Source organism: Pelodiscus sinensis, chromosome 8 (assembly GCF_052426305.1).
Source record: "Pelodiscus sinensis isolate ZL-2025 chromosome 8, ASM5242630v1, whole genome shotgun sequence".
NCBI lineage: Eukaryota > Metazoa > Chordata > Testudines > Trionychidae > Pelodiscus > Pelodiscus sinensis.
This window is the reverse complement of record NC_143059.1, coordinates 63,120,787-63,137,985: the sequence shown is the minus strand read 5'-3', so window position 1 is coordinate 63,137,985 and position 17,199 is coordinate 63,120,787. Positions and strand designations below refer to the sequence as shown.

At 45.4% G+C, this 17,199-nt stretch overlaps 1 protein-coding gene across 10 annotated transcripts in view; it reads left to right on the top strand.

Moving 5' to 3' along the window:
* The window catches only part of TDRD1 (tudor domain containing 1), an 80,160-nt gene extending 73,546 nt beyond the window's left edge, over positions 1–6,614 (top strand). For 9 of the 10 annotated variants that reach the window (XM_075935440.2, XM_075935431.2, XM_075935432.2 and 6 more), the window contains 4 exons: positions 254–421; positions 3,632–3,847; positions 4,025–4,071; positions 6,115–6,614. In XM_075935440.2, coding sequence (XP_075791555.2) covers positions 254–421; positions 3,632–3,847; positions 4,025–4,071; positions 6,115–6,207 — 524 coding nt within the window. In that variant the 3' untranslated portion in view covers positions 6,208–6,614. The remainder of the gene's footprint in view (positions 1–253; positions 422–3,631; positions 3,848–4,024; positions 4,072–6,114) is intronic. The other variant, XM_075935441.2, reaches the window with a different exon arrangement.
* The last annotated feature ends 10,585 nt before the right edge of the window (positions 6,615–17,199 follow it).

The window sequence follows — 17,199 nt, the reverse complement described above, 5'->3', positions numbered from 1 at the left end:
AAACATGTGATAGTTTTGAACAGAAACTGAGTTTCTTAAGAAAAGTTGGGGAGTGGGGTTGAAACATATGTAATGTTACCTAGTGTTTTATTTTGTGGGTGTGGGGTTGTTTTTAGCTTTTTCAATATATATGTACCCCGAATAATAAAATATCCTTTAAATTCTGGAAAGCTGTACAGAGTACTATGTAACTATGAATCCTATTTTGAAAGTAAAGAGGTTTTTTTTTTTGTTTTTTTCCAATTTTATTCAGGTGATGGCCTCTGGTACAGAGCTGTTGTTCTAGGAGTTTCTCAGTCTGAGGTGAAGGTAGCCTATGCAGACTATGGAAACACCGAAACTCTACCATTCTCTAGAGTGCTGCCCATCACTGCACGTTACTTGAAGCTCCCTTTTCAGATAATTAAATGTTCGCTTTCAGGTAGAAACATGAGCAAACACCATGTAGAGTATTTAGAGTCTATTTGGTCATAGAATTTTTTTTAATGTTATCATTAACCCCTGTTATATTGTCCATCTAGATGACGACTCAACAAAACAATACACAGATTAGCATTGTAAAGTCTTTCTTTCAAACCCAGAAGGACTAATTTGAAAATGTTCTCAATTACTTTAGGTACTGGAGGAAAAAAAACTACAACTAAAAAACCAGGTTGCTCCTAATTTAATGATAAAGCTGCATGTTGTATTTACTTTTTTGTTTTGTAGTATTTTCCAGGTTTTAATAGCATTACTTAAAGATTTAAGTGGCAGAGTAGAGTAGCGTTTCTCACATGCGGCCACCAGGGACTTTTCTTTCACAGCTTCCTGGATGGTGATGGTGGAGGGGGAGCAACAATCTCCTTCTCCAGGATCTCCAGCAGAGTGTTGGGCCCTGCCAACCTCTGGAGAGACACAAGCTGGAAGGAGGAGACAGCAATTGAGTTCTCCACCTTCCTAGGGTCAGTGTGGTCAGGCTTTAGCCCTTGATTGGCAGGTGGCAGGTTCCAGCCATGAGGGTTCAGGCTGCATTCCCCAGCCCCTGTGCTGGTAGGCTCTGGCTCTAAGGTCACCCCCCCCCCCATAACCTTTGACCCTCACTGTCTTCCCAAGTGCCCCTGCTGCCATCACATGTATCTTCCTGTCCAGGGCTTAATTTGTCCCCAGGCTTGTTGGGGCTGAGAAGTTTGCTGTGAAAAGTAATAAGTGATATTTCTATATTAATATTAGGGCTGTTGATTAATTACAATTAACTCACCTGATTAACTAAACAATTAATCGTGATTAAAAAAGTAAAATCTGCACTTTAAAATGATAAACGAGAATATTTTTCAGTTCACTTCCCACAAGTACTGTAGTGCAATCTCATCATGAAAGTGTACCTTACACATTCAGGGTTTTTTTGTTACATAATTGCACTCAAACAAAACAATATGTAGCTTTGTCGCCTCCAGGTCTTCAGTCCTACTTTTTGTTGAGCCACTCACTTAGCGAAACAAGTTTATTTACATTTATAGGCGATAATGCTGCCCACTTCTTATTTACACTGTCATCTGAAAACAAGAACTGGTGGCTTGCCTGGTACTTTTATAACAGGCATTATAAGGTATTGATCCAGATACACTAGTTGTATTAGGGGGTGTTAACAGGTAAGCCTCACCCTTAACCTCTGAGGCTTACCAGTTACATTTAACTGGTGGAGGCTGGAGCAGCTCCAGTCTGTGACGGACCTGGCCCCAGCATGCTGTGGGGTGCTCCAGCCTGACCAGAACAGCCCTTGACCATTGCAGGACCAGCCCCAGTGGCCCATGAGCAGGAGCATTCCAGCCTGGCTGGAGCAGCCCCAATCACAGCGGGGGGGAAGGCCTTCAGCCCACTGCCCCATTTAATCAGTTAACCAGTTAAATTATTAAACTGGTTACCTAATTAAACAGGATTTTACTTCCTTAATTTGTATGCCCCATCATGCTTCAGCCACCATTCCAGAGGACATCAATGCTGATGACACTTTTTTTAAAAAAAATGCATTAATTAAATTTGTGACTGAACTCCTGGGGCCAGGAGAGAATTGTATGTTTCCTGCTTTTTTTTTTTGCCTGCATAAAATAATTGCAGTTTATAGCAGTCTTGGATGATATCCCAGCACATGTTCATTTTAAGAAAACTTTAACTGCAGATTTGGTACTTTCTTTGTGTTTTATCAATGTGAGATTTTTAAAGGTAGCTACAGCACTTGACTCAACGTTTAAAAATCTGATGTGCCTTCCAAAATCTGACAGGGATGAGGTGTGGAGCATGCTTTCAGAAATCTTGAAAGAGCAACATTCTAGTGCAGAAACTACACCACATGAACCACCAAAAATAAACTTTCTGTTGTTGGCATCTGACTTGCATTAGTCTGCACTGCTTTGGATCATTATCAAGTAGAACTAGTCATCAGCATAGGTGAATGGCCACTGGCATGGTGGTTGAAGCTCGAAGGCACACGTGAATCCTTAGCGCAGCTGGCATGTAAATATCTTACAACAGGGCTACTCAAAACACGGCCTGCGGCCCACGGTGTGGTTTGGGTTGATATGTGTTTTAGTATTTAAATTCTTGGACTGTTGTGAAGCCAAAACAAAAAAGTAGTCAATATAATGGTCTTCTGTTGATATGCATTTTAGAAGTTAAATTCCTGGACTGTCATTGCTCATTAAAAGTGCTGTCATATGGGTGGAAATCGGGTAAACATTGCATTTTATTAATATCAGCAGAATAGACTTAAATGGGACCTGCGTGTTGTGTAGTCTTGTGCTGTGAGTGTATCATTGTGGCCTCCGGGGCTTCCAAAGTTGAGTTGCCCTGTCTTACAGCATCAGCTACAACAGTGCCATGTGAATTACCTGTTCTCACTTTCAGGTGACATTGTAAACAAGAGGCAGGAAACATTATCTCATTCAAATGTAAACAAACTTATTTGTCTGAGCAATTGGCTGAACAAGAAGTAGGACTGAGTGAACTTGTAGGCTCTAAAGTTTTACATTGTTTTATATTTGAATGTGGGTTTTTGTACATAATTCTACTTGTGTAAGTTCAACTTTCATGATACACTACAGTATTTGTAATGGGGAATTGAAAAATACTATTTATTTTGATTTTTATAATGCAAATATTTGTAATCAGAATAAGAGAGCACTGTGTTGAAATTTAAATCAATATATTTGAAAATGTAGAAATGTGATTAATGATTTTTTTTAATCGCTTGACTGCATTAATCATTTTCACAGCAGACTTAGTAACTAGCAATTTTTTTAAAATAAACAAGACATAAGAAAAAGGACAATGTACAAAGCCCATTAATCTGTGTTTCAATTCTGTATAGGTCCAGTAAAGAATAGACAGAAGTGTACATTATTTTTTGAATATACAAAGAAAATCCTACATAAATAAAATACAATGATTTGGACATGTAAATATGCATATGTATTTTTCCTACAGTTAAGTATTTTAGGAAAAATTGTCAGAGCAGCCACCAGCAAGAGTTGGTGACCGCACTCTAAGGCCACCAAAGATTTGTTATGAGAACTCCTGGTATAGAGGTGTAACTTATCTATTTACTGTCTAAACTAAAACTCAGTTGTCTCCTTTTTTTTTCTTCCCCCCCCCCCAGGAATCATGGAATTGTCTCCTCTAATAATAGATTTGCTAAAAACATTAATATTAAATAAATGTGTCATGATCACAGTAAAAGGGATAAGTAGGAATATTCATGCAGTGTCTGTGGAGAAGTGTTTTGAAAACAGTGCTCTCAGTATAGCTGACAAATTAGTCATGGATGGTTTAGCCAAATACAGCAACTCTGGAAATCAAAGTATTCTGTACCAAGGTAATTGATTTTTACTTAGATTACTCATTTTAAAATTTATTCTAGTGCTCAAAAATGAGTTGTGTGCATCCATAACTAACATTCTTGCCTCCTCTAAAATCTCATTATATTGAATCATTTAATGAGGCAATGATAATATTTTACTTACCAAATTCCTGTTTGTTTTTTTTCTTGTAGTCCACACAAAGGAGGATAGTTGCTGTTGCGCAGAATTAAAAAAGCAAGTAAGAAAGTCAGCCTAAATTTATATTTTCCTTCCAGTTTTTTTTAAAATTTGTAGCTGGCTATAAAAAGCAGCCTTATAAAAAAGTGAACTTTTTTATTTTATATTTTACATGGTTAATAATTCAGAATGTCATTCAACATGGAAAGTATAGGTTGGCTGTATAATCTTGGTCAATTCTTAGTTCATTATAAATGCATTTAAAATGAATGTTCAGAGTATACATTGCTATGAGAAGTTACTATGAATATTCTTCAATATGTTATACATCATAAGTGCTTGAAATAGCCAATCAGAATTTGCTGTTGATATTAAGACATTGGAGTTGTGCTTATTTGTATCACCTTTAAAAGAAAATCACAATATATTTATCCCACCACTGCAATTGCTTACTAAGTATTTGTAAGAAAATTTATAGTACCGTTACCAGTTTTATAGAACTGACTTGCTGACGTGAAAACAATATTAAGTTATGTCTGTGGGATTATTAAAATTGTAGGGACTTATTGCATAGGGATTAAGGCTGTGAAAAGGTGGTGAACCCTGCAACTTTTAAAGAAAGGGTCATTTATTAGAAGAGTATAACAGCACCATTATGTGATCAAGGGACTGCTAGCTTTTTCATATAATCAAGGATTGTAATGTGCCTTTGAAACATAACTGGATGCAACTTGGCATGCATAATTCCACCACACACACATTTTTAAAATATCTTAGGACGTTGGTGCAGGTAGTGAGGTGAATTTTTAATATGTGCAGTGTTTTCTATTTCAGATAGTCACGTGACAAAGAACTTTATTTTTCACAGTCTATAAAAGCTGGAATATCCAGGGCAGAATCTTATATTTGCTTGTCCAAGGCGAGACTTCCCCCTCAATCATTTTTGAAACTTTAAAGCTTAATTAAATTCCAGAAATTAAGTGGTGTTACTTAAAAGGTTATAGAATCATTTGTCTGAACAGATATTTGTACAACTTGAACGTGTTTATTTTTCAGATTAAATTTAGCAGCCAGCTAACTAGGTTTATGAAGTAATGCTAGAAATAGGAGCTTACATTAAATCACTAGAGAGAATCATATCAGGAATTGTAGGGAAGACCAAGCAGATTTGCTCTGAAAAGTAAGGAGCATTACGAGTGGGTAATAGGCAGGCTTAAGTTTTGTTTAATTTTCATAAAAATAAGTAAAGTCAATGTTAGTTTTAACTTCAGTTTGTAAAAGGCCCATTCTCATTTGTAAGAAGTCATACATTTTAGTAGGAGTTATCTTTCAGCAGAAGGCAGGACCAGAAACATTCATCTGACTGTTCTGGTAACTTTTAGGGGGAAGAAGAGTATTTCTATTGAAAAGAGGTTGTCATGGAAGCCAGCAAAGTTCAGAGGAAATTCTGATGCCACTACCAGGCAGTCAGAGGCTTATGGAGAGGAAAATCATTTTGTTACTGAGTTTATTCTTGCTCCTTTCCTGTCCCACTACAGAGTAAAGCAAGATCATTTTCTCCAGAGTAGCCTTTGGCTGGATTCCTCATGGCTACAGTTCAAACTTCTCCATCCAGCCTATGAATGACATGTGTGTTTTGAGTAGGGGAGGGAGAGAGGAACAAGTAGTGAAAGCTGGGCTAGCTTTCCATCTCCTGAAACAGATGGAGGAAAGATAGACTTATACATTTTGAAGGATTTCCAGTAAATGACTAGAGGTAGGTAGGACACTACAGAATGGAAGCAAGGAGAGAACTTGATGACAGGGCTAGGTTCACTTACTGTTGGCCTGGGCCACTGATTTTCTGACATCTCCAGTACCACCTCAGAAATCTTTAAAATAAAATTGAGACTTAGCCAAAATAATTTAATGCACTATGCTACTTTTTTTTTCACAAAATAGGGAAAGGTAATTATAAATCCACTAAACTATCATGGATACAAACTCAAGTTCATTTCTAGTACCTAGAAGAATTACAAAAGTGACAGACTCTCAGGTTGATTAATTTTAACAATACTTAACGGCAACATGCTTCCTAATATTATCTCTGTTTTCCTCCCCACAGATTGAAAAACATGAACAGATCCTCCTCTTTCTTTTAAATAAACACATGGCGCAAGATAAGTGTAAAGAAATGAAAAAGTTGTTAGAACACTAAATCCTTTAGGCACAATGTGTGGTGTTATATGCTTATACCTGTAATGCTATGTTTTAAGTTGCAATCTTTCCTACTAAATGGTTCTGTTCCAGTGCCTTTTATGTAAAATCTCACTTTCTGAAGCATTCATAGTTCTATCCCGGAAGGCTTGCCAAAGGTTAGAAACAGACTGTCTGTTTCACTATTGTGGGGCATCAATGCAAATTCCTCACGTGATTGTGTGTTTATTGTGCTACAGAATGAAGATGGTCTGTGAGCATGTGTAAGAATTGTACATTACATTCAGTTGTAACCTTATATAAACTTTACTGATCTTTGAATCAGAGGATGCTACTTTTTGTTGATTTTAAAAAAACAAATCTTCAATCTCTCTAGGTTACCAGGAATAATAAAGCTATTGCATTGTCCACATTTCTTTCCATTTGTATAGAGCTTTTGAAAATTAAGCCCTTTCCTTTTGGTCTCCAAAATAAGTGTTGACATCACTGAGTAGAATTTCTAATGGAATCCCCAAAATTATTTGAGCAATCAGTGTACTCAGTACTAGACACATCATAAAGGAAGATGTTATCTCTATCCCCAGGCGATGAATTAAGGTATATAACTACAACAGTACACTGGCAGAGTGGTTTAAATTGTAAAATCAAAGGCATTGTCTAACCACAGGTTTAATATGTTCAGCCAAAATTACTTTTAGTTACAGATGCAAACTCACATGCGGACATAATCAGCTTACAGGGAACCTTGGCCAGGACCTTCCGTAGCATACAAGGTGCTAGATTTCCTTGTCTTCATAAGTGAAAGATCTTTGCATAAGCTGTTTGACCCATATTTAATTCCAAGAAACTGCAGCTCCCTTGGCTGAAGGACCCATTCTCTCTCAGCTTGCAAGAGCGCTCTCCCTTGAAGTAAATGTGTGGTTGTGCAGATGGTGTAAGAGAGAGGGCTCTGGTTTCTTTGACCATGGGACTCTGTTCTGGGCACAAGAATTGTTAGGAAGAGATGGGATCCACCTAACCAAGAGAGGAAAAAGCATCTTCACGAGCAGACTTGCAAACCGTGACAAGGGCTTTAAGCTAGGTTCACTGGGGGACGGTGACCAAAACCCTGAGGTAAGTGGGGAAGTCAGATACCGGGAAGAAACACAAGGAATGAGCAACAAAGGAGGACCCCTGATTCGAATGAAGGTAGGGCAGTCAACATGTTATCTAAGGTGTTTGTTTCCCAGGCTTCTTGCATTTATGTACAAACAGGAAGAATTTTAAGCTCTGTCCCAGTCAAAAAACTATGATCAGAGACATGGGCACGGGCACACCCTAATGTCGTGGTCACCAACCGGTCCATCCAGCAGCTGTGTGCCACTTATGGGTTTTGAGGAAGTGTGCAGGCTGCTTCCCTTCCCCCAAACAGCCAGCGCTGTACCACACAGCAGGTCTGCAGTGCATTGGAGACTGCGTGGAGAGAAGGTAGGAGTCCCCAGAGGAGGCACATGCTGGAGCTTCTGTTCTCTGCGTGGGAGGGCAGGGTGTGTGTGTGTGTGTGTGTGTGTGTGTGTGTGTGTGTGTGTGTGTGTGTGTGTGTGTTTCCGAGAAAAGGTTTAACGTCCGTGTCTTTACTGCTAGGACCGGGGTCCCGTCGCAGAGGGTGGCCAGCAGGCCAACAGACACCCCGTTATATAGGAAGAGCTTATTGCACCTTAGATTTTAGCTGCTAGAACACAGGGGTTCCTTCGCAGCGGGCAGCCTAGGAAAGGCTGAAAAGGTGCCCCAACGGATCTTGTCACCTGGGAGTGACACAGATCCAAACGCCCAAGCTCTCCCTATGTCTGTCCCTTTATGACCGGCTGAAGTTCTTTTAAATTGTGCTTGGTTCTGTTACAGCAACTGAAGGAGTCAGGTTAAAGCTTACAGTTACAGGTTTATTAAAGAAGCTTATAAATCATATGGTTACAATGGCTATTGCTCTATTTCTTAAATGCTAGCATATATATAGGTCTTAAAAATGGTTACAGGAAAAAGGTAAAGACAGAAAATAGAAATAATGGTACCAAGTGGCAGCTTAATCTTTAAAGAGCTCTAACACTGTGTGTGTATGTATATATATATATATGTGTGTATATATATATATATATATGTGTGTATATATATATGTGTGTGTGTGTGTGTGTGTGTGTGTGTGTGTATATATATATATATATATATATATATATATACACACACACACACAAAGGACCACATCCAGGTACAATTTTTACCCCTTTCTGTGCCTCTCTACTCCAGCGTGTCAGGCCAGGGCCGGTCTCTCAATTCCTAGGAAAGACGAATACGAGGTGGGCGTCCCCTCTGGAACCTCGGGAGATCAAACACCTAACCCAACCAGCAGATAGATGGTAGACTGACACTCAGAGAAGTTCCATTAAGAAGCGTGCCTGGGCTTCCCTCCTCTACTGGGGGGGGGGGGGGAAAGAGGAATCCGCAGAGGATGCACGTGCTGGGACTCTTGGCCAATGGGAAGGGAGCGCTGTGGCACGGGTGCTGGTTGGTGAGCGTCTGCGGGATCAGCTCCGGCAGCAGCCCAGCGGCATGTGTGGCCTGAGGATCCTGCCTCAGCTTCCCGGCCAGGTGGGTGCTGTAGGGCTGCTGCCAGAGCAGGACCAGCTGATCCTGCAGAGATGCTCACCAACCAGCACCCATGCAACAGTGGTCCTTTCCCATTGGCCAAGAGTCCCAGCATGTGCATCACAGAGGAGGGAAGGCTGACTGTGCTTCTTAATGGGACTTCTAAACACCCCCTGCCCCTCTCACGGAGAAGGGAAGCTTCAGCGTGTGCCTCTGCGATTCCTCTCTTTTCTCTGTGCAGATAGCACCTACAGCACACTGGAGACTGGTGTGGGGGCCTACAGGCCTAGTGCCACTCACCATGGCTGCAGGGCACAGGTTGCCTGCCTGAGCGTGAAAGCAGCCTGGGGCTGGCTATTACTCTGTAGGGGGTTGTAAAAAGTCTGCACTGGCAGGTCCCTGTAGATCAGTGGTGCTGGAACAGTTTTTAGAGTGGGGGTGCTTTTTACTTCACCTCCCTTAGCTCGTCCGTGCCCTCCTCTCCCCTCCCCCCCCCCCCAAAGGTAGGGTCAGCACTGGGCTGTGGCTTAGAGATATGGACTGGGTTAAGGAAGCTGAGGCTAGGACCATAGCTGCTGGTGGGAACAGAACCCTTGCATGAGTCCTGGAGCCTGCCCATGTGGAGGCTGGGAAGTAGAGCAAAGAAAAAGTAACTATGCTATCGTAATCCCCCTGGAAGTTCCTCCTGGCAGGTGCTTCAAGGGGTTAGGATAGGCCAATACCTGTAAAATTTAAGTGGGGGTAGCTTAGGGTGGGAGCTGGGAGTTTGGGGATAGGGATGAAGTTATGGGGAGCACAGGAGTCAGAACAAAGGTTGGGGACCTGTGGAGAATTTGGCCGGGTAAGGGCGTTGGGGGTTCAGGAGGCTCAAGAAAGGGAATTAGCGGAAGCTTGGGGCTGGGAGCGCAGCCATGGTGCTGCCTGCGCGGGAGCAGAGCCCTGTGTGCAGGTCCTGTATCTGGGACTCTATGGGGGGCTGGAAGCAGAGCCTCTGATGTGGGTCCTGTATCCAAGACTGGGTATCCAAGGGTCCTGTATCTCAGTGGCCCCAGAAGCGGGACTTACTCATGGAATCCACAGAACCCATCAGCCAGCCCCTGGGGATCACCCCCAAGGAGGGGGGAACTCCAGAGAGGGGTGGGGGGGGGCTCCAGGAGGGTACAGGAATAAGGGGATTCTGGGGGTGAAGCAGAAGTGCAGACACCTGCAGGGGAGGAGCCAGCATCAGAGGAGAGGGGGGGCAGGTATGTAGAGGGAGGTGTTAGGAAAGGGGATGAGGAGGGGTAGCTCACATCAGAGCGGGGCTACTGGAGAAGTGGGCATGGGGGAGAGAAGGGCTGGTGGAGGGGGGCAGGTCTCAGGAAGGCTGAGGGCAGTAAGAAGGGCAGGAGTCAGGACAGCAGAGGAGGGTGGGGGCCAAACTAATTTCTATTGGTAGGAGGATGGTGGGAAAAGTCCTGAGGGGGGAGGTCACATGACATCTTTTACTTCTGGTCATGTGTCCATATTGCCCTGAGAGTGTTACCTCCAGAGGCGTGGTTAATGCGAGTCAGGGGTGTGGCTAATGGGGGTCAGTACATATTAAAAAAATTATTTAGGTGCACACCCTAATGAAATGTGCTGTGCACGCCTATGACTATGATCTGATTGGAATGACGATGACGTGGTGGGGTGACTTGCATGACTGGAGCACTATCATGGAAGGGTATAAACTGTTCAGGAAGAACAGGTGAGGAAGAAGAGGAATTGCACTGTATGAGTGTGTCTAGACTATAGGGTTTTGTCGACAAAAGTGGACTTTTGTTGACAAAACTATACCTGTGTCTACACTACCGCTGAGTTCTGTCGACAGAAGGTGTTATTGCATGTAAACTGTCCTTTGCGTCTACACTACCATGTCGACAAAGCAGCTTGCTTTGTCGACAGAACTGAATGTAGTGTAGACGCTCTTTGTCGACAGATGTTTTGTCGACAGTATCTGTCGACAAAACTTCTGTCGACAAAAGCCTGTAGTCTAGACGTACCCTATGTAAGAGAGCAGTATGATTGCTCAAAGCTTCAGTATGTAGAGGGAGAAAAGCCTGTTGAGAGTCTATGGGTTAAGTTTAGAGGTGGAAGCAACGGGTGGTGAAGTGGTTGGTGTCTGCTATAGACCACTGGATCAGGTGGATGAGGTAGATGAAGCTTTCTTTAGACAACTGAGACACACTTCCAGAGGGCAGTCCCTCGTTCTCATGGGGGACTTTAATCACCCTGATGTCTGTTGGGAGACCAATACAGCAGGACACAGACAATCTAGGAAATTTTTGGAGAATGTTGAGAACAACTTGGTACAAGTGCTGAGGAACTGACCAGGGGCCATGCGCAGCTTGACCAGCTGCTCACAAACAGGGAGAAACTGGGAGGGGAAGTAGAGGTGAGTGACAACCTGGGAAGCAGTGATCATGAGATGGTAGATTTCAGGATCCTGACCAAGGGAAGAAAGAGTAGCTAAATACACACCCTGGACTTCAGAAAAGCAGACTTTGACTCCCTCAGAGAACTGATAGCCAGGATTCCCTGGGATGCTTACATGAAGGGGAAAGGAGTCCAGGAGAGCTGGCAGTATTTTAAAGAAGCCTTATTAAAGGCACAGGAAGAAAGCATCCTGATTCGCAGTAAGAAAAGCAAATAATGGTATGGCTTACCAGCGAAATCCTTGGTGAGCTTAAACACAAAAAGGAAGCTTACAAAGAGTGGAAACTTGGACAGATGACTAGGGAAGAGTATAAATATATTGACTGAGAATGCAGGGGAGTTATCAGGAAGGCGAAAACAATTGGAATTGCAGCTAGCAAGGGATGTGAAGGGTAACAAGAAAGGCTTCTATAGGCATGTTAGCAATAAGAGGGTGATCAGAGAGGGTGTGGGGGCCCTTACTGGATGAGGGAGGTAACCTAGTGACACATAGGCGATGTTTACACTGGCATAATCTTGTGCCAGAGATATGCAAATGAGGCTAAGCATGGAAGATTGCCGAGCCTCATTTGCATACCTAACTAACTGCCATTTTGCGGCAGAGGCTCTTGCGCTAGAAGGAGCTGTCTACACTGCCCCTTCTTGTGCAAGAAAAACCCTCTTGCACAATGCCGTTATTCCTGAAAATAATCAGCGTAGTGGCATTGAGCAAGAGGGTTTTTCTTGCGCAAGAAGGAGCAGTGTAGACAGCTCCTTCTGGCACAAGAGCCTCTTCTGCAAAAATGCATTAGGAATGCAAATGAGGCTTGGCGATATTCCACGCTTAGCCTCATTTGCATATCTCTGGCGCAAGATCGCGCCAGTGTAGACATAGCCATAATGTAGGAAAAGCTGAAGTACTCAGTGCTTCTTCTTCGGGGATGTCCCCATGGGTGTTCCACTATGGGTGCTGGGCTTGCTCTGGCGCCACAGGCAGAAGCTTGTGAGAAGCTCTGTTTGGCTGGACCGCGGGCTCGCGGCTTTTGCACTCTTCTCTAGTGCATGGTCCGGCCTCCTGCCAGTTCCTCTAGACCGCCTCAGGCTGCAGACGCTTGGAACTACGCTCCTCACCTCGCTTGCTGAACTAGACTTCTTCTAGTTGTGCCTTGTGTGTGTGTGTGTGTGTGTGTGTGTATATATATATATATATATATATATATATATATATATATATACCTTCCCTATATTTCCCTTTTGTTTCTCCTTATTTCTTTAAAAAAAAAAATTCATAATAGCCAAACGAAAGGAAGAATAGACACTGACAGTACTGTTCTTACCTTCCGCCTCTCAGCTGTTCTCCCGTCCCGCTCCTTGTACATAGTTGCGTCTCCTAAAAAAAACCAAAACAACAAAGCAGACAAATTAACACAACATTAGTACAAATACATATATAAGAACATCAGCAACCAGACAAGTAGACGTCTTTCTGCGGCCATAAGAACTGCCTCAGGAACTGGCAACATGTCGGCAGCTACCAGCTTCAAAAAATGTGGCTCTTGCCGGGAGGCAATGCCGGCCTCCGATGGTCACTCGGAGTGCATCCATTGTCTGGGGGAATCTCATGTCCCCCAGAAATGTACCCACTGCAGCAAACTCACTTCCAGGGCTAGAAAGGACAGGGAGAGACGCCTCCAAATGCTCCTTTTCGATAAAGCCCTGCAGCCGCAACACACTGATGCTGACCAACAGCCCCACAAGCGACGGTCTTCCTCCCCGACTGCAGGACTTCAAAAAAAGCCTAGACTCTCTCCTACTAGATCCCTGCCGACTGCCTTACATGGCAGGGAAAGTCAGGCGGAAAGACTGGGGATGTCTGGCACCGCAAAGCCGCATCCCCCTACCTCAACGGTGCAAAAGCTAAAGCAGCAATGGGAGCCTTCTCAAACGCCGGCACCCCAGGCAGTGCTGTCTCAGCCTCTCTCTCTGCCGCCCGCACAGAGTGCTGAGCCATCGGCGAGAGCTCCCTCGGAGCCGAGCATTACGGCATCCGCACCGCTGTCAAACCACCGTGTGGTGCCAGAGTACACAGCACCGATCCGGTCTACCACGGGCACGGCACCGATCACTGCTGTCTCCGAGTCGCCGGTGCCGAGCAGCACAGCGCCAGCTAGCGCTTCAGCGCACGCCGCAAGAACAGGAGCTCTGAGCCCTGCTCCCTTGACCTCTCCACACCGGAGCTGCACTTGATCCCGTCTCTTCTCCCCGGCACCATCCCCCTCTCCTCTGGTGCCGCGCTCTCCACATCTCTATACCGGATGGCATAGGTCTCCCCATGCTTCTTCCAGACTGCCTTCCCCATTCTTGGCTGCTGGACCCTCTCATCAGAGACGTCGCTACAAAGAGTTCTCTGTGTTTTCTGCTTCTTCCAGAGCATCAGACAGCCGCTCCTGTTCACCTTACTCTCCACACTATTATCGATATCGCGATTGTTCTCACTATCACGACAGACACTCACCGCGACATAGCACATACCACTGCATCAACCGCTATTCCCGAGATTCCCGCAGCGGGAACTCCTACCGATCACGATCCGCCTACGACTATGTCCCACGCAGGCACTCTCCAACTCTGACTCCCCTTACTCCTCCGAATCATTCAGCGTCACCATCTCATCGCTCCATCGGAATCGGAGCATACCCCCTTTGTGGCCCAGCTACCGGGGATCTCTATACCAGATTCATCCCTGCCAGACGACGCAGTCATGCCAGGCGAGGGTTCTCCACCAGATGACCTCCGTCAATTCCAGGAGTTGTTTAAACGAGTAGCGATCACACAGGAGATACCGTTGCAGGAGCTCAAGGACAAGAAACACAAGCTTTTCAGAAACCTCAGCCACGGCATAGGCCGCGCCTGGCTATTCCCCTCGATGAGGGCATCCTGGAGATCGCCGATGAAATATGGCGTGCTCCAGCATTGGCTCTTCCAACTAACAAACAGGTGGACAGGAAATACTTCGTGCCCCCAAAGGGCATGAAATTCCTCTTTGCCCATCCGTAACATAATTCCTTAGTCATCGACGCAGTCCAACAGAGGGCTAGAGCCCCACACCTCAAACAACAGGGCTCTGACAAGGACATAAAGAGATTGGACCTTCTGGGCAGAAAGGTCTACACATCAGCAACGCTACTCCTTAGAATTGCCAATTACTCGGCGCATCTATCCAACCATACCTTCAACACTTTTCCCATTTCACCCCCCTCATGGATCATCTTCCAGATTCAAAGAAATCTACCTTGAAATCAGTAATCCAAGAGGGCTACACATCAGCAAGAACGTCCCTCCAAATGGCCATGGACGTCGCTGACACTGCCGCACGTTCTACCGCCACCACCATCGTTATGCGGAGAGCCTCTTACTTCAAGCGGCGGGAGTTCCAAAGGAGCTCCAGGCCAGAGTTGAGGACTTACTCTTCGACAAAGACAAGCTTTTCGCTGAGAACACAGACACAATCTTATACTCCTCTAAAGACTCCCGAACAACCCTCCGAACACTGGGGATGTACACACCCCTCTTCAGGAGGCACCGGAATTCCCCATACCAATGCAGTTACGACTACTCCTACATTAGACATCAATGGCAGCAGCAACACCAGCAGCAGAGGTCATTTGACAACCAACGCTCGTGCCAGAGACCCCAGCGATGCCGAAACCCAAATGACAGGACGAACATACCTCCCAACAAGCAACAGGTTTGATGCCTTGGTCGGGGACAAGCAGACAGTCATAGGCAGCACCATGAATCGTTCGACCCAACTCTTTCACCACCGTTTGAGGCCCTTTTTCCACCAATGGGCCAAAATCACTACGGACAGATGGGTCCTCGAAATTGTCCAAACTGGCTACCCTATTCCTTTCACATCCATTCCACCCACCACCCCTCCCACCCAGTCCCTTTTCAGGGACCCCTCTCACGAAGCCCTCCAAGCAGAAGTCGACCGCCTTCTTTCTCTGGGTGCCATAGAGTCAGTCCCAAACGAGTTCAGAAACAGGGGCTTCTACTCAAATTACTTCCTCACCCAGAAAAGGTCCGGAGGTTGCGTCCCATCCTAGACCTCCGTCGTTTGAACAAATACCTCAGGAAACAACAATTCAAAATGACCACCTTAGCTGCCATAATCCCTACGTTATATCCACAAGACTGGTTTGTCGCCTTCTGCACTCAAGGTTTCTCAGATGGTTCAGCTCACCAGGCAAGCCTTTTAATCCCTCCTCAATGAGCAAAAGTCCATTTTGCACCCCACACAGAACATCGAGTTCATAGTGGCCCGCCTGGACTCACTTGCTGGCAGATCTTTCCTGCCCTTACAAAGGTTTCAGGCTATCCAGGACCTCATGCACACCATCACCGTCAGCCCCACCGTCTCGCTTATGACATGCCTGAGACTGATGGGCCATATGGCTGCCACAACATACATGGTCAAACACACCAGGCTACACCTGCGCGCCCTTCAATACTGGCTGACACTCGTATATGACCACACTAGATACAACCTCCACAGACCAGTAACACCTCCACCCGCCGTTATCCGATCACTCCTGTGGTGGACCAGCCCCAACAATCTCCTATCGGGTACCTTTTCATCAACAAGAACCCCTCCACCAGATCACAACAGATGCCTCTCTATTGGTCTGGGGAGCTCACATGGGCCCCCCCTCAGTGCAGAGCCAATGGTCCCCACAAGAAGCTCATCTACACATAAACCTTTTAGAACTACGTGCCATTTTCAATGCATGCAAGTCCTCCCTCATCCACAATCGAAATACCACAGTGAGGATACTCACGGACAACATCACAGCCATGTATTATGTGAACCGCCAGAGTGGCGCTCGCTCCTGTTCCCTATGCACGGAAGCTATCCGCTTCTGGAACTGGTGCATTCACCACGGAATAACATCTACAGCATCCTACTTACCTGGCACCACAAACGTGACCGCAGATTTCCTAAGCAGGCACTTAGATGTGAAACACAAATGGGAAAAGCACGATGGAGTCTTACTCGAGCTCTTCCGATGCTGGGGAACTCCCCGAGTGGACCTCTTTGCAACCCCCAGCAATACAAAATGCCACATGTACTGCACCAGGTCGGGTCTCGGCCGTGCATCCCTGGGGGATGCCTTTCTCATTACGTGGTGCGGACCCCTCCTCTATGCCTTCTCCCCCATACCGCTGATCCCCAGAGTTCTCCAGAAGCTGAAGGCAGACAAGGCAATGCTAATCCTCATAGCACTGGATTGGCCTTGCCACCATTGGTTTCCCTTCCTCCACCATCTGTCCGCACAGGCACCGATCCGCCTGTCGCCCCTCCCGAATCTCCTGACCCAAGACCGAGGGCGCCTGAAACACCCCCAGATACACACCCTCAACCTGACAGCATGGTTCCTAACTGGTTGACCCCATTCGAATCCCTCTGTTCGGCCCCAGTTCAACACATCCTTATACACAGTAGACGACAAGCCACAAAGAAAACTTACCTTCATAAGTGGCGCAGATTCTCCTCCTGGTGTACCACGAACCACCATGATCCGGCACGTCCGTCGATACCCTCCGTACTGGACTATGTGTTGCACCTAAAAGACAAAGGATTCGCATTAGCGTCCATCAGGGTACACTTGGCAGCGATTTCAGCCTTTACACCATCAGTAGATGGTGTTTCTATCCTCATCCATCCTACTACTAAGAGATTTCTCAAGGGCCTCACCAACATGGCCCCGCCGCATGACCCAGCCCCACCTGGGTGGAACCTGGATGTAGTCCTCGATGCCCTAATAAGGCCACCGTTCGAGCCTCTGGTGACCTTACCCTTGCATCTCCTCACTATGAAAATGATTTTCTTACTTGCCATAACATTAGCACGCAGGGTGGGCGAGCTTTCTGCCAT